At 45.0% G+C, this 20,572-nt stretch overlaps 1 protein-coding gene across 1 annotated transcript in view; it reads left to right on the top strand.

Moving 5' to 3' along the window:
* Tap42 (immunoglobulin binding protein Tap42) overlaps positions 1-20,572 on the top strand; it is a 73,189-nt gene that overhangs the window by 19,467 nt on the left and 33,150 nt on the right. The window contains exons 5-6 of the mRNA XM_072288172.1: positions 3,990-4,098; positions 17,253-17,322. Coding sequence (XP_072144273.1) covers positions 3,990-4,098; positions 17,253-17,322 — 179 coding nt within the window. The remainder of the gene's footprint in view (positions 1-3,989; positions 4,099-17,252; positions 17,323-20,572) is intronic.

Raw genomic sequence — 20,572 nt, 5'->3', positions numbered from 1 at the left:
TGCCTGCAACGGGGAGCGAATGCTTGGTCTGCAATGCGTGTCTGAAACTCGAGATTATGCAACCTCAAGCACGAATCACGCGGCGAAGACAGTGCACATGATGCCACGTCATCTCAGAAACTGCAGCGCTCACGTTTGTACTAACGTGCAATAGTCCGGAGGGGAGGTGAATAGAATGGTAGAGAGGAGGTAGGGAGAGCAAACAGAGAATGGGTACAACCGATGCAGTCGTGAAACGAGTGAGTAACAGCCTTGCCACTCTTTGTTTGCATACATGGGGGACAAGAGAACGCTACTACTAGACATAAGAGTGGTTATGGACAAAGTGGTTGTCTAAGTTCAAGGTACCGTATGGTATGGTACGTTTCTGCTATTTCTTTAAAATAAACACCGTGCAAATTCGTCAAGTGGACAACTGACGCAGGGCACGCAAATGCAAAGCCGCAGTAAGGCACCATAGTGTCGAGGCGACACACATGGAAGTGGCCGCACATCAAATGAGCACTTCCGTGCCCGCTGAAGTAGCTTCGAAGCTGTGGTGTTGCTCGAGGTCACGGGTTCGATCGTGGCCGTGGCAGCTGCATATCGACGAGGTTGAAATACAAAAGTGCTCGTGTACTTAGATTCGGCGGTACGTTACTGGTGGGTGAAAATTCATCTAGATTCCACCACTACGACATGCCTCATAATCCGATTGTGGTTTTGGCACATACCAGCCCCATAATATAATTCAAGCTTAATGCTTCTGCCACGATGCAATGTGCCATGTGAGGCAGTGAAATGCTAGCCTTGCCGAAGGTTATGAACAAAGGCGTGCAACAACGCCTCCAGCAGATATGTCTTGCTGTGTGTTCTGTGTACTATGCAGACGAACAGCAGTGGTGCAATCGAGCATGTCCGAATTTTCGGAGTCCGAAAAATCAGTTGGCGACTGTAGATAAGTTGGCGACTGTAAGTTGGATCCAGTCACAAACACTGTCAGTGCATTAAATCAATATTTCACAAGCTAACTGCTTTAAATACTTGTTTTCCTGGAAACAATTAGCGATTAGAATGCCTTACGTTGAAATTTCTATTGGTTCCAATCACCCGCATGATGCATTTTCTGGACTGTCTTACTATTATATTTTTGTGACCTTTGATGATTTTTCTGTGTTTGCATTTCTTTTGTATGTGCTCATGTTCAGGCGTGAGACTCCTGCTCCAATTGTGCCATTTTGATATGAATGCAAATTCCTGCGCCAAACTGCTCCAAACACAGAAAACTGACCGAAGTTGTGCCACGCTGCACCATAACGGCTCCGGCCTCTGTGCTTCGGCAGTTGCCGCAAACAGCAAGTAGATTCGTTCTCTGAAGGAAAGTGCAGCCATTCACATTCCACACAGCGTGCGGTTGCGCCTCCCGCACAGTTTTTCTCATTTTTTCGCTCTTTTAACACTGAACTTTTCCACGCTTCTGGCAAGTGGCCAGCATGCATGTGGCCACTCTCGACTAGTGTCGCTTCTGTCGGCACAGCCAGGGCGGCTGTATTTAGAGTGTACTACACTTGCGATGAACTTTTCTTGGCTATGAAGCGAAGGCTACGGAAACAAACCGGGCCTATTTTACCACTGCTGGAAGTAGTCCCGCAGTTTTGTTCATGTTTTCTTACATGGTAAACACAAAACATTTTTTTTTTCTGCAGGACCTAATTTGGAACGGTACGTAACGTTCACCAGTCAACTATTGGTATTTTGGTGTATCTTTAGTTTCCTCTCTCGAGTTCTTGCATGCCCGAGATAGTCGCACGTTTTGCACATTCCTCAAACGCAGAATGGCGCCCATGTCTTCTGGTGAGTGGTTGTCGCTTGCTGTCCCCCCATTCAACTGCCCTGAGAAGCTGTTGACCAACTTCAGCAGCAGAAGACTGTTGAAGCTCACAAAACAAATGTTTGCAGTGTCTACGCAGAAACCGAGTGAACTCATCTGGAAATCACAACCTTCGGCTTGTACAAATGAGCGAGTGAGCTGACTGCTATGCCAGCTATACCGACGCCAGCATAGGTTACGTATCCAAGTCCTAATTGGCGGCATATGGCTGCTTAGGAGCTCGGACATAGGTTACGTTTCTCGCTGTTCAGGAACTTGGTACATATCGGATGTGAATAAATATAATTGATTTACGCCGAGTTAGTTGTACGTGCCTTCACTAAAGTAAAGAGGTTGTGTGAGGTTGGTGAAAGTGGTGCTGAGCACATCCAGACTACATTGTGTACAAATACAGTCATATGCAGAAGCTCTGCCCCCGTAGATTTCGCTTCATAGCCAAGAAAAGTTGCCAGCGAGTCTAGAATACGGTCGAGTTGGCCGAGCAGCGCGATAATCTCTAGCTGAGGCGCAAAACAATGAAAATTAAGCTGAGGATGCTGCGAGCGAACTATATACTAGGGAGCTGCATGTCGCAGCGGGCTTAGCAGGTGGGCGTCTCTTTCCCCAGGGCTGGTATAACATGAAACTATTCCAATCTGTTTTTATACCCGTATGGCTGAGGCCTGAGTCGTCTTGACCTATCACGAAGGACTGATGGCAGATTTTTAATAAAATGTCAGCTTGAGTTTATGCCTCCAGCCATCCGTCGAAACGCCCAGCTTGCCTGTGGTTGCCAGAATACCAGACACGTTCGGCGCTGCGACAGAATGCTCGCAACACCCGCTGCTTCGATAGCTCTCACTTGGGGTCGACTGCCAAGCAGTTGGCGGAGAGTTTAGAGAGGCTTCGCGCGCTCGCTCATAGAGAACCGCAAGTCGACTACACGACGTGCCATCATGACGCAGAGCCAGTGAAGGCAGAGCTTAGCTCCGATCACTCGGTGAACGAGTTACAGAGAAAATGCATGACTGTGGAGGAGGGTAACTTGTAATTGTCCGTAGCCCTTCTAATATGAGACGCTTCACACAAATTGTGGTGCGAATGATTAACTTTAGCTGTACCCTACGTGTCTACAAAATTTGTTGGAACCGTTTCAGGGGCCCTTTAAGTGATGTTGTAATATACCACTTAAATATGTAGTGGGCAGTAGTTTGGCATTTGATGGAAATATATCAGAAATTCAATCTTCATATTATGCAAGGGTGTGTCTGGCCATTGTGGTGACCAAATTGTGGTGCGAATGATTAACTTTAACTGTACCCTACGCGCCTACAAAATTTGTCCGAACCGTTTCAGGGACCCTTTTAAGTTTATTCCAAAAAAAGTTTATAAGGCTAAAATGAAACTGGCTTTAACTGCACGTTTGGCTACATGGTCACAAGTGCATTCTTCAGCACTCTCCTTGTACCATGTTGTGTTGTTTACTGCAAGCACAGAGCATTGGACGAGCTTAGATAGTCTTGAGGGCTGCATTGAAAACAAGACAGTCCTGGTTGAGTTGGGCTTGTCGCTAGTCTTGTTTGCAAGCACGGACTTAACAAACCCAGCTCGTCTTCCGTGCGGAAAGATTTAAGGTATCTGGTAGTGTCATTATAATAGTTTTCTACTAAAATTGCTTGAAGAAACTCTGGTGCCGCGATTGTTCAGCGAGCATGGGAATAATGCTTACTCCGTGGGCTTGTCTGATCTTTGCGCTTGTGGCTTGAGATGTTCTTGTGGCTTTATTTACTATGCTGTCTACCTGCCTCTATTGGGCCAAATTGTGAAGCAATCTTACAGACTCCGCGTGCATGCGTAATAACTGTGAATTCTTGCATTTCTAATACGCTGTTTTGTTGACAATTATCAATTTGCACAGTCACAAAGGCATTCGAAGCCAAGTTTAGGCAAATCCATGTACGAACCATCATTCCCATGCTGGCTGAACCTCCACGATTGCTGCTCACGTAGCCACTAGTGCCAGAGTTCCCCCACTGCTTTCTTTCTTTCTGTATAAAACTCCGTGGCCACCATTCAATATGTTTGCAAATCAAACAAGTAGTGACCCACTGTTGTAATATTTATGCTTATCCTTGTCTAGGAAGCGGAAAGAGAAGATAGCCCGCTTCACGGAACAGAAGGCAATGGAAGAGCGGCAACGACAGCTTAAGGACCTTATCAGCAGCCCCACAGTGGATGACGAGGTCTTGGTACGTGCAGCACCAAGCTACATAAAACCTGCTTGTGCCCACATAAATGATGCACACTTTCAGCCTATTGCGACATGCAAGTTCGGCTAACTTTGGTATTTACAGTCTAACCTCGGTATAAACAACGGACACGGTCATACCTGGTTATGTCAAATTCATAAGAAGATGTTGACTAGTTAAATATAGGGCATAATTCAATACAGTCGAACCCGACTATATCGAACCCGTTTACATCGAGTTATTCTATATATCAAACAATTTCTGGACAAGGTATAGTTACAATGAGTATATATAGCAAAAATTCCGCTTATATCGAACAAAAACAGCAGCGACTCCCAATATATCGAACGTCAAGCGGCGGGAAAATGCCCGCAGAAGTTGGCTTTCCCTCGCGGTGGCGGGGAAACTCGGCGGCGCGGCTCCATCCAACTGCTCTCCCCTACCGTGACCGCGCTGCATTGAGCGAGCCGTCGACACCCCCCTGCAAAAAATGATCCTGGCCCACATACAGCGCTTTCTCAGACAGCTCATCAGAGGCTCCTGTGCCCTCGTGCAAGATCTCGAAAGTGAGAGTTGTCTCACTGCTTTTCTGGTTCATTGTGTGTGCGTCTTGTGGGCCTTCTCCCACATTGTTGCTGTGATGAAGCGGCAGAATCCGCCTTTCGTCATGAAGCTCGAAATCATAAATTGGGTTGAACGTGGTGACAAGTAAGATGTCCCCGCAGCGTGCAAGATTTCGAGGAGCACTCTCAGCACGATCTTGAAGAATAAGGGGGAGATTAGGGCTAAAGCGGCCAAACTCGCGACCCAGTGCCCGTGGCGCCCGACGCGTATGCACGGCCGTGTACGAGTGGTTCATCCAAAATTGCTTCAGCCGTGTCGGCTTCCGTGTTCTTGGTGATGACTGTAAATTCTGATGTGTGCAACGAAGTCGTTGCCGGTGTTGCCGAAGTTTGGAGCGAGCTGTCAGAATTTCCGGAATCTGTTGACAAATCAACGGTGGACGAGTTCATGAGTGCAAATGATGGTGTCGTGACCACGGGAGAGCCCGAAAACGAAGACTACATTGCAGACATCGTACTGAGCACAAGTGAAATTGGGCACAATGAAGAAAGAAAAGAGTGTTCCTTTGCCCACATCCTCCGAAGTGATTGGTGCGCTCGCACTAGTCCAGTGCTTCTGCGCGAATGCGGAAGGTTGCGGCCTCAGCTGCTCCGACTCCTTAGACAATGTAGAGTAGTGCGTGCGTCACAGGCAGCGAAATTGCCCAAGCAGAAGAAAATGCAGGCCTATTTCATGCGAAACTAAGCTAATTCCATCAATAAAGTGATTTTATAAATGGCATGTGCTTTTATGGCATCCAATTATTTAGCAGGCTTATATCGAATTATGCTCTATATCGAACTGATAGGCGTTTTTTTTGCGAGTTCGATATAGCCAGGTTCGACTGTATAAACATTTGAAAGAACTGGACAGCGTAAAAGCACATACCATTTATAACAGCACTTTATTGATGAAATTTGTTTACTTTTGGTTTACTTTAGCATGAAATAGTTGTGAATTTTTTTATCCTGAAATACCTTTGTTGCCTGGAAGAGCAGGTATTTTTTACACATTGTCCAAGAACTCTGAGCGGCTAAGGCTGCAGCCAACCAGCTTCGGCTGGTACAGAGCGAGCGCACTCATCACGCATGAGCAGGTGTGCATCCGATCCGAGTTTTCCTCACTGTTCCCTTCACTCGCATCCTGATTCACGACATCGGCAATGAAGTCCTTTGGCACCCTCGTTCGCGGACACAAACTTGTTGGCTGCAGACCTGTCAATGGCTTCTGGAAGTGCTGACAATTCACTCCAAATTTCATGGGAACTCGCGACAGCCTTGTTGTACTCGTCAGAACACTTTTGACTGTGTCATTGGCACTGTGGAAACTGCCAAAACGAAAGCGGTTTTGGATACTTTCCTACCTAAGGGAGACACTGGTGTTTTATTTATTCTTTAAATTTTTGTCATATACAAATGAAATTTTCAGCCAAGGTATACTTTAGCCTGCTAGAAGTATATATGCAATCTATTTTTTATTATTTTAAGTCGTTTTTTAGATAATTAATATTTTCTGAAAATCAATTTGCCCGACTTTTCAACCATTTGACCACTGAATATCAGAGAAAAATTTATATGTGCACATTCTAGAACAATCAGACATCACAATTAGACCATCACTGTAATTTTACCTCTATTGTTATAACAGTTATTGCCATATCTAATGTGGTGGTTGTGAAGGTCAAAATTCTTATCTGTTGTATTGCCACATAAAAAATTCCAGCATAAGGGAGATCATGTTTTATTAGTTTTATTGTGTGTAGAAGCTCATAAGCTTTTGAATGCAACAAGAATAATTGAAATCGGACTATTCCATCACAAGATACTGTGGGCAACAGCACGTGTCATAGGAGAAATGCAGCTTTTGAGAAAATGCAAAACGAAGTTCCAGGACATGATCTAGATTTATTCTTAGCATTTAAAGCAAGAAATTCAAGTCCACCTTGCACTAGAAGCCATGAGGCACATAATCACCATCGCTCTCTTTCATGCGCCTCTTCTTCATGGCACGCATTAACTTTTCTGCTCTGGCGTGTTTCTTGTCAGACGCCACTAGCCGTTGCTGGTCTTTTTCAACCTGTATTCTCACTTGTTCTTGGCGAGCTCCATCCGGTGCTTATGTCGCCGCAAATGGCACAGTTCACCACTAGTTTCACGGCCACTCCATATTACCAGTCACCCTTTAACACATTAAAAGGGCCACGGCAGAATTCGCATTTCGTGCACCGAAGCAGGCGATTTAGAGGCGTAAATACGGTCCCGCTCACCGCCGTTTCCAGGGAATCTCCGATAAGTGACTGCTTCCGGCGGGTAGCTGATAACGAAGACAGCTTCTGTCGTTCCTCCTCCGCACAACGTTCAATTGCCACTTGTTTTGCTTCTGTGATGCGAAGCGTGTCGACGCGCGTTGCCCTGGACGTGTTGCTGGCCGCAGGCATCGCATGCGCGGCCGTAGCTTCGGTAGCTCCCATTCGCTCGCTGGCGCATGTCGCGGTGCTGGTCGCTGTCACTGCCGATTCATCCGACGCGACTTGGGGTATTGGAGAACGTCGCTTGCATTTTTTCCCGGAAACATGAGCCGTCACGAACTTCCGTCGACCGCCAGCCATCGTCGCGTTGCTACAGCGCACTAGACTGCGTCCAAACCACGTCTAACATGGCGTCTCGCGCATTGTCGGAGAAACGAAACTCCCGGTCATCCAATCAGAGATCAGGATTTACCCCATGTGGTACAAAGACGCCAATGCCGTGCGAGTATCAGGGTGTCTACCAAGTTGACATTTCCAAATTCCCTGAGTTTTCCAGGTTTCCCCTGAGTGCCTTTGCAAAATTCCCTGAGTGACTCAAAACTATGTTCTATGTCAAGACTAGCTGAAACCATATCGCCCGATGCTGTCACTCTCTAGTAAGCATGCGAAAACATTAAAAAAACTACTTAGTCCAATTTGAATACTAAAGAGTAGTGTTTATGTTATTCAAAAAGAGAACAGAAGAGATAGGTTAGTAAAATGCACAGCAAATGTCTTCGAGAAAAAATTGCAAATCGAGTCGGACATTCTCAAATACGAATAAAAAGGAGATGCGTACAGAAAGAAATATTTTCGAATATGAGCTATTTCTATCAAATGATAGCAAGCTCAGTGGTATGAGGCCCGAACATTGTCACAATTGAGATTCTCTCTCAACAGCTCATAAGTCAACCTCAACTCTCCTGACATACTCTCAGCCCGCGCACAACGCCTCAGTGTTGTGTTTCACAGCTTTAAAGAGTATATTATTGGATGAGGGACACCTGCATCTCGCCATCAGCCAAAACTTTGTTTTTTCAGCTCAAGCTCCTTCAAAACGGCAGCAGCACGCTTCCTTTCCCCTTCATTCCTCAATGCGTAGGTCCTTTCTGTTCTTCTCCTTCCGCCACTCGTTCACCCTACAGACCACTTGAAGCATCTTCTTGGTCAGTTGCACAGTCCACGTCCAATTTTTTGAACTCCCTGGGGACGTGAAAACGTCAGAAAAATAGGCAAGTTGGAAAAAATAAATGCATGTCATTTACTGCCCTTAAGGGCTCAACCCACCACAGGCACATTCGAAAACACCCTGAAGGCCTGCCGGTACACGTATTAGGTATATCGGTGCTCGTACTGTGACAGGAAATACTGGGTGCACGCGCGTGTAATTAATGAATACATACTGTGTCCCAGGGAAATAGCCCCTTCCCACGCTTGTTATGCTTCAATGCAATACTTTTGCGGATGCTTCACCAAGTAATATTTGTGTACGAAGGCGAAGCTGACTTTCGGGAACCGGCCTTATGCAACACCTCGTGCTTTCCAAGCCTCTAAGCCAACCGCGAGGACCAAAAAGGCGGAGTCCGTGCCATTGCTGACAGAAGCGAATTCTTTCAATAAAAAACACGGCATCCAATGGCAAGAAGCTTCATAGCGAACGCCAAAGCAGCTAGGCCCTAGCGTTGCCGCCACGGTGGCTACGGCTGCCAGCAGATCTGCGTGCAAGTGTGCCGGTTCCAGTCGGCAAGGTAATCAAAATGGCAGCGGTGGCGGCTTTGATTAACGCTGTTTCGGACCTGCAGTCACGGCAAAACCTCCGGAAAATCGGACGGCGAAGAGTTCTTACGTCCGAAATTTATGACGTTCTGATACATTGACTCTATGGGGTACGTGGTGTGCCATGAGGCCGCCCAAATTATCAGGAATCCGGAAAGCTGGTCGTTGGCTGTACACTGGCAACTCCTCCAGCCGATGACAGGACGTCAAAGACGATTCATTACGATTCCTGTCTATTATGGTGGATCCACACGACGGATGAAATCCGTCTTTTTCGCGACGGACGGCGCATCACGTGACTACGCGTCACGGATTTGTGTCGTCCGCACGTCGTCCGCGACCCCCGCGGAGGGAAAATGCCAAGCTATTTTTCGCATCCGGATTTTGGGGGTCGAATGCTGCGGATTTAGGCTAGCATGCTCTACAATCTGGCAACAAGCGCGGCTTTGGGATCTTTCTGAAACTGCTTCATCGCTGCTGAACCATTCGTGTCTGCTCGCGTGCACGCGACTCGCACAAGAGCAACTGAAATGAACCTGAGTGACGAGGCAACTTTGTTCTTACGTCTCGTGGAGCAGTTCCCTGCGTTGTGGGACATGACTCTCACCGATTACGCGGACATGAGAGCGTAGCAAGACCTCTTTTGATGAAACAAGCACTCGTCATCATCCAATTCGGAAAAAAACAGCCATTGCGGCCAACCGTCGTTTCCTTTCGATCTCCATTTTCATTCAGAGTGAAAAACACGTATGACAAAGTCTTTGTTACACCGATGGCGCCATCTAGAGTGAGTAGAAACAAGCAATTATATTAACTTACGGCCACTAATATCCGCCAGGGTCGCCACAACATCTTCGAGGCCATGTTCAGCCAATACAGCCACTCTAAGACTACACGCCGAGAATCTGAGTATCTCTTTCGGAAACGGTGCCTACTCATCACGAATACATTGCTGTCGAAGCTTCTGGACATAAATTTAAACCAAATACAGGCCTCAGTTTGAAAGTTATGGGCCACACAGTGGACGACGACGACGACTTGACAGGTTCGAGGTGGACGGCAGTCGCTTCGGGCGGTGCCGCCATCTTTATTTTTCCGGTGCGGTCGTCTGCTCAGTCCGTCCGTTGTCTGGATGCACTTCGCAGCTGGACAGGTGGCGGAATAAGTGTCTGCGGCACAGATTTGCGCGGAGCCGTCCGTCGTGTAAATACACCATTACTAGAGCTAGCATTACCTCGACTTTCAACCCTTTCAATAAAATTACAGCTAATTTTTGCTGATAGAAGCACAAATTCCTAGAGTTTTCCCTGAGTTTCTCCAGACTACTCAAAATCCCTGAGAATTCCCGGTTTTCCCGGTTGGTAGACACCTTGGAGTATTCCCTCTTTTTCGAAAGTGTGTACCTTCATAGTAGCCAGACTTGGTGCCCTTTTTCTTCTAAAAACAGGATGTAGAAGAATCCAACTTTCGAATGATTCCAAAATGGCCACGCTGCGGGTAACGGTCGCCGTAGACGAAGGCATTAAATTCGCCCCTTTTCGAGGGGCGTTTGCGAGTGAACGCGGTGATAAAGCTGACTTTAGAGCGCAATAACAAAATAAGTACTCATCAGAATGCGTTATTATTGCAGCAATAGCTTCTCTAGGACGTCTAAATTGCGAAAAAAATTTTTGCAGTAAGTCGATTTTTTAAAAGATTTTTGGGCCAGAAGACCCGTGTCTCCCCTTAATGTGAGTATAGATGCTGCGGTGGACGTCAGATTTCATATGTCACAGCACTCGACTCAATAGTTACCAACGTCATGGTGGATGGCTGATTCTGCTGCTTCATACTGGTCATCGCAGAAAAACAAAGGCAACACGTGGAAAAACAACCCAGTAAACAATGGCTCGAATCTTGCCTCAAAAGCGCAAGGAAGATGAAAAATTGAGAGGAAGCTTAAGCTTTGCCTTGAAGAGTGGAACGCGATAGCATTGAAAGATCCCTGAGTGCTTCACGCTTCCTGGCAATTGCAGCCTATGTAACTGTAATGTTTACCGGGAAACGCTTGTGGCAAATGCTATGCACAAACGGGAGCTTTCTGATAGAAACGCAGCCTCTTGTATGGGCTACGATGCGGTGGAGGTAAGTGCCATCTGCAGATGTTGCAAAGAACTGGGCGTGCCACTTTATGGACTTAGAGATTTGCGCGCACAAGTCTGGGAGGCCATGGCCGCTCTGTGAATGATGGAAACACTTCAAGAGGGGTTTGTGGTCTTTTCTTAGTTGTCCCGTAACAGAATTATGTTTTCTCGTATATTCAAATTGCACTCCGACACTATCATGTCTGTAGGTTGTGTGTATGTCGTGCTTTATAATTTTTCTACGTACTTTACCTTGAGAAATTCAATTAATGCAGTAATTTCCTTGTGCCACATGAAGGGCCTGCATGGTGGGGTATGCGGGGCTCAAAATTCTTTTTGCCGAGGCGACGTCCAACGCCGGATGCCGACGCCGGATTTTCTGCGACTCGGGGGCCCTTAACACTTTCACTTTACAACTGATTGGCTGTATGAGTGAGGGTTACAGGGCAAGCCAGGATAATATTTTAGTGGGAGGGTGTGCTTGCCCACAGTGCGGTTGCACAGTAGAGCCGCACAGGTGCAGTGAGGCTAAACCACTTTTTTTGAGGGGGTGTTGGCAGTTTGTTCAGCTGTCATATGGAAAAGCCAGCTTCTGGTACAGTTTCGCGCTCTTTAAATGGGCTCTATCGGTAGTGGCTATTATTTTTGTTGGATGTAACCATATTTTTTGCTATATATTCGCATTATAACTTTACAGTGCTAGAAATTGCTCGATGTAAGGGTTAAGCTGATGTCAATGGGTTCGATATGGTTGGGTTAAACTGTATGTAGTGAATTATCTGATATAGCGAAGTAAATATAAAATTTTGGTTGGTCATGTTTTATTTTATTGAATGTTTTGCTGTTCTGATGCTCTACTGAAGCAGAAATTGTAAGATCCGAGACTGTATTGGTTACAGGAAAGTGAATACAGTCAGCATCTGCTAATTAGACCCTGATGGGACCAACGAAATTGGTTGGAATTATCTGGCAAGTCGAATCAAACAAGAGGCAGAAAAAATACCGAAATGCACCACTGATTCATTTGGCAGTATTTTCCTCGATTCTAACCTATCCCGAACCGAGCGTGCACCTGATTGTTTAGCAAGAAAAATGTAGCATGCCTCCGAATCTGGCAGTATGGAAAGCACAAAAACCAGCAAACTTTGCCTTCACAAAACGTAAATTTATTTACTTAATGTCCATAATCATCACTCTCTAACAGCGCTTTTTCACTGTCTATAAACACCCACAACATGTCATCTTCCATATTGTCCATAGTGTATTTGATATCTTGCACTTATTGATCAATACCCTGGAAAATATCTACAGAGATTCCACAGCCACCTTAATTCTACACAAGAAAAGCAGGAAGATACCTATAAAGAAAGGGGTCAGACAAGGAGACAGAGTCTCTCCAAAGCTATTCACTGCGTGCTTGGAAGAAGTATTCAAGCTATTAAACTGGGAAGGCTTAGGAGTAAAGATTGACGGCGAATATCTCAGCCACCTCCGGTTTGCCGATAACATTCTTCTATCCAGCAGCAATGCAGACGAGTTACAACAAATGATTGAGGACCTTAACAGGGAGAGTGTATGAGTGGGGTTTGAGATTAATATGCAGAAGACAAGGATAATGATAAATAGCCGGGCAAGGAAACAAGAGTTCAAGATCGCAAGTCAGCCTCTAGAGTCTGTGAAGGAGTAAGTTTACCTTGGTCAACTAATCACAGGGAACCCTGACCATGAGAAGGAAATTCACAGAAGAATAAAAATGGGTTGGATCGCATACGGCAGACATCGTGAGCTCCTGACTGGGAGCTTACCGTTACCATTTAAAAGGAAGGTATACAATCAGTGCATTTTACCGGTGCTGACATATGGGGCAGAGACTTGGAAACTGACAAAGAAGCTTGAGAACAAGTTAAGGACCACGCAAAGAGCGATGGAACGAAGAATGCTAGGCATAACATTAAGAGACAGAAAGAGAGCGGTTTGGATCAGAGAGCAATTGGGTATAGACGATATTCTAATAGACATTAAGAGAATAAAATGGTGCTGGGCAGGTCATGTAATGCGCAGATTAGATAACCGTTGGACCATTAGGGTGACAGAATTGATACCAAGAGAAGAGAAGCGCAGTAGAGGACGGCAGAAGACTTGCTGGTGCGACGAAATTAGGAAATTTGCAGGTGCTACTTGGAATCGGTTGGTGCAGGATAGGGGTAATTGGAGATCGCAGCAAGAGGCCTTCATCCTGCAGTGGGCATAAGATAGGCTGATGAGGATGATGACTTAGTGATCCTTTTTACGACTATCCCATGGGCGCTGCCATCGTTGATCATGTGGTGACGCGTTCATCGCTTGCCTCAGCTGCCTCCGTAGCCTCTGGGTTTACAATGGATGTACATAACGCTGCTGCGGCTCTGCAAACCTCTGTTTCGGCGGATATCCTACACAGTGACTGTGCAAACAACGTGCAAAGCTTTGGCTACAGCTTCAAAGGTCCTGTAAGCGCTTTCTGAGCTCATCGTGTTTTGTCCAAACAGCACGAGCAGTGTATATACAGTGCTTGTATAAAAGCGGAGCTAAAAATGTATTCCAAGCTATCCTAACTTTCTACTTACGAATTGAATCAGTATCAGTCTGTTTAGCTCTTCATTCCTTATTTAGCAAATACTTTTAAGCAGCGGCTTGTCACATTTCTGACTCTGTAAGGTTCCCCGAGCAGTCGCTATCTGATTGTTTATTTTCTACCTGACTGCTCACGGGTGTGCCCAGTTGCAATAAATTTGTCCTTGCTAAGCACAAGGTTTGCATCGTAGATGTTCTGTGCTTTGCAGTAGCTTGTAGCAAATGCATATTATCGCTAGTCACTCGCTTACTGTGAAGACTGTTTCGAAACATTCAGCTTCGAACATTAGTGTGCTGTCGATGTTGTTGTACATTGATTCAAGTGTGCTCCTATTCACTTACCTTTCATATGTTGGCAATAAAGTGGGCGTAAGTTTATGTGTCAGTTGGGGTGGATGTGTGTAGATGATTTGCGAGAAACTTACCACATGCCAAGAAGCGGCACTACTCCCTTTGTCACCGTATAACGAGCGGTATTCGCTCGTGCCGTTATTCCGGGTTGAAGTCTTTTCCTTGGAGGTTAGTGCTACAACGCTGGCGGATTAGTGATATTTTTTTTATCCTCGAGAAAAGCCGTGCATCGTGAAGAGCCTGCAACATAGGCATGCCTTGTGTAGCAGCTGTCAGTGAACTTGGACACTCAAATTCATTCCATTCCTTAAATGACACTCAAGATTTTTGCTGCCAACTAGTGCACACGACTACACTCCAACGCTCAATATTTTGCAACATAAATAGAGCACAGTGCATTAGCGAAGACCCAGCTGCATTCCCACAGCTGATCGCACAGAAGCAGGGCAGCAGAGGTAATGGTTTCGTATTTGTGCACTTTTGCTTAGGCAACATGCAGCGTGCCACCAGAAGTGCCATCTCGTTTGGCTAGAGCAAACTGCTTCGCTAAAATGATCAATAATACGACTCCGTAACAAGTACAAATGAGATCGTGGACCACGCCTGTAGACAAACTACTTTGCTAGTTCCTCCTGTGTGTAATTCTCCGGGACGATTTGTTGCCGCTAGTTTAACATATGAAAAAGTTCTCGTTTGAATGTGCTCTCGTAAGCAGACTGAAAGAGGTGCATGGCCGTTGTCGTGCTATGCGAGAACTTGTTCTGTTGGCATCTATGGTTGCCATCTGGTGATGGCAGCTGGCTAGGCTGGCTCTGACAGTAGGCTGCCGCAAACAGAATTTTGGTTTTTGTTTTGTATCAGATTGCATTGGGCCAAGTGATGTTTAAGCTAATTTTATCGGAAAAGAGGTGCACGTTAGAATCTGATAATTACTCTAAAGATTCATTGTGAGCTACAATTCTCTCTTTAATGTATTTCTGGGGTAGGCCAAAAATATGTTCTTTCTACAAGAGATGACTTGTGTTATACGCATTACCTGTAGCCTAAGTGCCGCCAAGACAGATGCTGCTGCTATTGTAGTTGCCACTGCAGTCACCATTGGGCTGGGGTGTGTGCGTGATGTCCAGCCAAGTTCTAATTATCTGGCGAAGGCTGATTTTGTGATGAAAAAAAATTTGTTTAAGAAATTTATGGGCTGTGGTTGGGACCTTCGGTCATTATCCAGCGATTAGGGTCGAATTAATCTACGTCTACTGTATTTGTTTGCTTGCAGCTTGACACTATTCTGGTAGAAAAAAATTTTAAAACGCTTGGCAAAAGCAACTTGAAAGAGCACATACTAGACGCACACACGCATTTTGGCCAGTGGCTAATGTGCCAGTGAGCTAATGTGCCAGTCCTGTGGGATCACAGCAGTGGCATGGTTGGATATTAAAAACGGTGAGAAATCTGTTATGACTTACCGTTGCTCACGTTTCATGTATCGGCACGACAAGCCACTGGCATGCTGATAAAATTGACAAAAGACTTTTGCTGGTCCTACTGTAGCCAGAAGCGTCAGTCACACCTGTGTTCTTTTTCCACATCCGTGATTCATAACATTCTTTCTCTTTTCTTTTTCGAGAATATCAGCATGTATACTTGTGGCATGTTCGTGTCGAATGTGACTCTGTTGTAACAGGGCTTGAGTGGACTGAGACAGTGTTATGTGTGCAGTTGAGTACTGGATGTCATTGCCTAGTGGTGATGAGCGATCATACCAGCACTTCTAAACAGTTGCAAGGCTGTTCAGAGGGGCTGCACACACACATTTGTTCAGGCACAGGTGGTGATGAGGTGCTCGCAGTTGAGTTTGAAATATGCGACTTGATCCACTGTAACTGAAAGTGTGAAAGCATACTGAGGAAAGTGAGCAGTTCACTTCAGCTTGCACCGCTAGGGAAGGTTGCCAGGGCTGAGATTAACCCTTTGAGCATCGCATCTTTTTCTGCAAACGCATCTCCCCAGGGTCACATTTCCTTATTGTCGATTTAAATACTTCAGAGTTATTTAAATTTAAGTAAAAAACAAGCAAATGTTTTCAGCGGATGATAAGGCAACAAAATAGTTTTAAATCTGTGCAATTTTATACATGGTCTATTGTTGAACCCGAATAAACTGGCATAAATAATTCTTTACAAATGTAGTAAAATTCGCACAAAACTTCAACAGAATGGATAGGTGGTCTAGTTGGTAACGCATTATAATAAAAACTTAGAGCGCTAAAAACACACAGGACGTAGAAAAAGAAACACACAGCACACATGTGGTGTGTTTCTTTTTCTACGTCCTGTGTGTTCTTACTGCTCAAAGTTTTTGTTATCACACAACGTATTTTTGTTTTAAACAGGTTGGACCCAGCTAGGGCTTTTATTTACAGACGTTTCATTTCATTTTCTATTTTTATCACGAGTTGCACCGAGGGTGTGATGCCAGTGAAGGCAGCGGTATGGTGGCCACCGAGCCACATCTCTACCCACGATGAAAGTGCAAAATCGCCTGTGTACCATGCATTGGGTGCACAATAAGGAAACCCCAGGCAGCCGAAGTTAATCCAGAGCCCCCCCACTATGGCAGGCCTCGTAATCAAATTGTGGTTTTGGCACATAAAATCCCAGAATTTAATTCATATTTAACCAGTGATAGAGGGCCAGAGTAATGGAGAATGAAGTGGATTGTTATAGAATACAGCCCCAGGGTACACGGCGATAATGAAAGCGAGACGTGACGTGTGGGCATCCATCAGAAAACCAGAAAAACAAAGCGAGCGAGAAACTTGCAGGAACCATTATCAGTAATTTTTGATTGCTAGAGTCATTTATGCGCTCCCTCTTACCTTGCCAGTTTCATCATCATCATCATCAACCTATTTTAAGTCCACTGCAGGACGAAGGCCTCTTCTTGCAAACCCCTGTCCTGCGCCAACCGATTGCAACTAGCGCCCGTGAATTTCCTAATTTTGTCGCCCCACCTATTCTTTTGCTGTCCTTGACTGCGCTTCCCTTCTCTTGGCACCCATTCTGTAACCCTATTGGTCTACTGGTTATCTAACCTATGCATTACATGACCTACTCAGCTCCATTATATTTTTCTCTTAATGTCAATCAGAAAAATTGGCTAACCCTGTTTGCTCTCTGATCCACACCACTCTATTTTACAGGGTTAATTACTTTGGGCAATTGGAATGCAGCAAGCAAGTCAGCTTGTCAGGTTATCAAATCCCATGGCTGTATTTGGCTTGCATCACTTTTCACTCTGTATACCACCAAACAGTAATTGATCCTAATTCACTGTATTGAGCTATGCTGTCATGCGATTTAATGGTGCTCTTGAGTTGACCTTCTTTACCCATTTTCTTGCAGAGGGAGTACTACAGTGTCCTGATTAAATATTGGGTCAACACTTCTATCGAGGAACTTCGTAGCATTGAAGGTTTGTTTCACCACAATTTGAATTTGCCTCTTAAGCATTTGTGGGTGTTCACTTTCATGGCTGCTTTCACTTTTGTGAGATTTCGCGTGTCTAGCACTGGACGCATCGGCATCTGCTGGTGACAGAATTCCTGGCACTGTACCAAGGCACCGTACTTTGCATTGCGCCAAAATCACTGGCACGTCTGGTGCTAGCTGCAAACTCTCGCAAAAGTATCCCTGAAAGTGATGGCCCAAGAATACCACCCTGGCTGACTCTAAATATCTTAATTCAAATTGACAGATAATTTATCTGGTTGGTTGGACTGTGCACAGTTACACGTGGTTGAATTGGGAAATGCCCCCGTAAATTCAATCTCTTACTACTGTGCAACAGTTACTTTGAAAAAATTAGGAATTCTCGCTTACTGATCGCCCCTTCGGACAAACCTGAGTCAACATTCAATGTGTTGACAATGCATGCCGTGGAAATTGAGCCCTTTAGCTTTGCATGACAAGTAGCACCTGCAGCGCGTGCACCACCTGTTCAGGGAACCAGGGTAAAGCAATGTTTTAGCATACTGTCATTGTGTTCCGCACTTCAGCGGATAATCAAATTAGTGATGCAGTAAAGAATTAGGCTCTTAAGGCGTTCCACATCGCCAGTCAATGACCAGCACGAAATACTGTGGCATTATATTTTAGGCACATTGTCCATGGAGCACAGAAGTGCGATTATCTTTTTGCATTCCCGGCTCGAATTGGCCGCACTCGCTCAGTTTAACCTAATTTTTGAGACGGTGCTTCTAGAAATGCATGTTAAGGCACTGCACCTCATTGATCCTGTTACAGTTGGTGACTGATAGTTCGATCAGCTTCGAGGAAATTTTGGACACCTTGCAGCGTGCTGCTCGAGCGTTCAGACTCCATTCCATTCTGGTTGCAGGACCACACGTCAATTCGGCTTCGGATCTGACCGAGTAGTGCATAACAGTGGTGTTTTGGATGCGAAACCATGACACAAGCCAATCGAAGCTGCTAAATAGAGGCTAATGTGTGAAACATGGCAAATACGGTTTGCCACACAGGTTGCATGCGTCCAGGTTTGTTTCTTTATGCATCCAATTGCAACGTGACCTTGGGCAAAGTTCTTGATGGCTATTACAAATTTTTATTGGTCACACTCACCAGGCAGCTTCAAACGGCACTACCTTCTCTCTTGATGTCTCCTTTGAAGAGGACAATGATCGTGTGAAGGAACTGCCAGACAATGACTGTCGCGAAGAAACCTGCAATCGTATGGCTATCACATTCGGTCTCTGTTTAAGTTGCAGGGGATGGAGATTTGGTGCATGAGATTTGCTGCTCGAGTGCGAGACCGTACGTTCATCAGTCTGTAACGACAGCCATGGCAATGGTCAAAATACAGACTGACCAAGCCCATGTAAGCATATGTGCATGTGTGCAGCATTGCGTTAACCAGTTTTTCTGGCCACTTGTGGAATAAAAAGCTATTTCTGGCAAATTCCATATTTCTTACTCCATTTACTGAGCGTTATGTGTTTCCTGCTCATTCTGAATTATCAGTCAGCAACTGTATTGTGCACTGTAAGTTATCAAGTGCGATATTCAAAGGGTTTACTTCTGACTTTGTTTGATTGGAATAATTTTCCAGTCCCCTTAGGGTTCGAATTAATGCGATTCTACTGTACTTTGGGCAGAAGGGTAAATTTTTTCCCTAATCACTTTTCAATAATCTGTTTGGTCTCTCTTTGTATCCCCTATTCAAAATGAGATGTCTTCATCGTACCCAAATTCAAGTTGTTTCATTCCTCTACACGCTGTTGGCATTATAGGCGCCGAGTTTTCAATCTGGATGGGTGGGGTGTATGGTCCTTAAGATACTAAATAAATAAATGGAAAAAGAAACTGAAAAACACATAAACTCTTGGTAGACATTCACAATGCCCTTAGTGAAAGTGGAAGAAAGCACTTGTCAACACGAACATTTCCTCAACAAGCTAACAACTCAAATACTATTACAAACTCATTACAAACCCTTCATTTGTAAGAACCATTGGACAAACAAACATCTCTACAATAAGCTAACAATTCAAAAATTAAAAAGACATTTTAAACTCATTGTGTCTAAGAAACACTAGGCAGTACAAACATTTCCACAATACTCTAAAAATATAAAATTTCAAGACAGATCATAAACTCTCTGCCCTTCGGAAATGTAAACAAACTACCAAACTCGATACAAAACAAAAAGACAAGATCAATACTCGGAGGGGAGAGGTTGTAATAACGAAGCGGTAAAATGCTGATTTTCTAGGAAGGGATAAATTGAGGTCAGGGGCTGTGACAGCTTGAATGAAGCTGGCACATTATACTGTGATGAATATCACTGTCGTTTTATGCAAAGGCTACCGCACAATTGAGAATGTGTTTCTATGCACAGTTGGTCTCTGAATGGACTGTGATTTATTTTGTCACTGAGATTTATTTTGCAGGCGATCTCTTTGTGTCCATGGAGAACTGCTATGCGATTTAACCATGCTTGTGTCATTGTTGACCTCGGGCATGTTTTTACGCAAGGGTAGCATGAAAACTATCTCTCAGATGTGCGTGACGTGACTGGGATAGGCAAAGCAAATTTGACAAGCTTTGCCACCTCGGGCAAAAGATCTCGCAGCTGCTCACAGTTATTGCCCAAAAGCATCTCTACAACATCCTGAAACGTTTTCAAGAGTGTATTGCGCTGCCTTGCTATATCTATGAGCATACTACGGTGAACGTTGAGCCAACCGTTCAGTCTCAAGATCGTGCCCGTAGAACTTCATCACGTACGTGCTGTCACCATTCCCAGTCAAAAACTGCTCAATATGTGTCACATGCTGCCACGTTTCTGGTGGATACCTGTCGTCCAGCGAGGCCAAAGAAAATACGCGAGTTACAGATCCATCGTCGTACCATCATGGTCTTCCTTTCCATTGGCGTAGAAGCGTCTTTCTCTTTAACATTCAGTTCCAATTCACGCGCCTCTGCATGTGTGTCGTTTCAAAATTGTCAAGTTCCTTCCGATGTGTACTAAGACTCTTCCTGACGGCCTTGACCAATTTTTCTGCTTGATCGAATCTTGGTGCTGCCTCCTGCAACACAATACTTACTGTTTTCTAATTGTGAAAACACGGGTGTCAGGAGCTTAAGGATGAAGTATGTGTCCAATGTTGACAGCGCTTTCAAAAATTCACTGGCTTTGGCTCTGG

This window comes from Dermacentor andersoni, chromosome 5, assembly GCF_023375885.2.
Source record: "Dermacentor andersoni chromosome 5, qqDerAnde1_hic_scaffold, whole genome shotgun sequence".
NCBI classification, from domain to species: domain Eukaryota; kingdom Metazoa; phylum Arthropoda; class Arachnida; order Ixodida; family Ixodidae; genus Dermacentor; species Dermacentor andersoni.
Note: the sequence above shows the minus strand (reverse complement) of the source record. Positions and strands in the feature narration are given on the sequence as shown.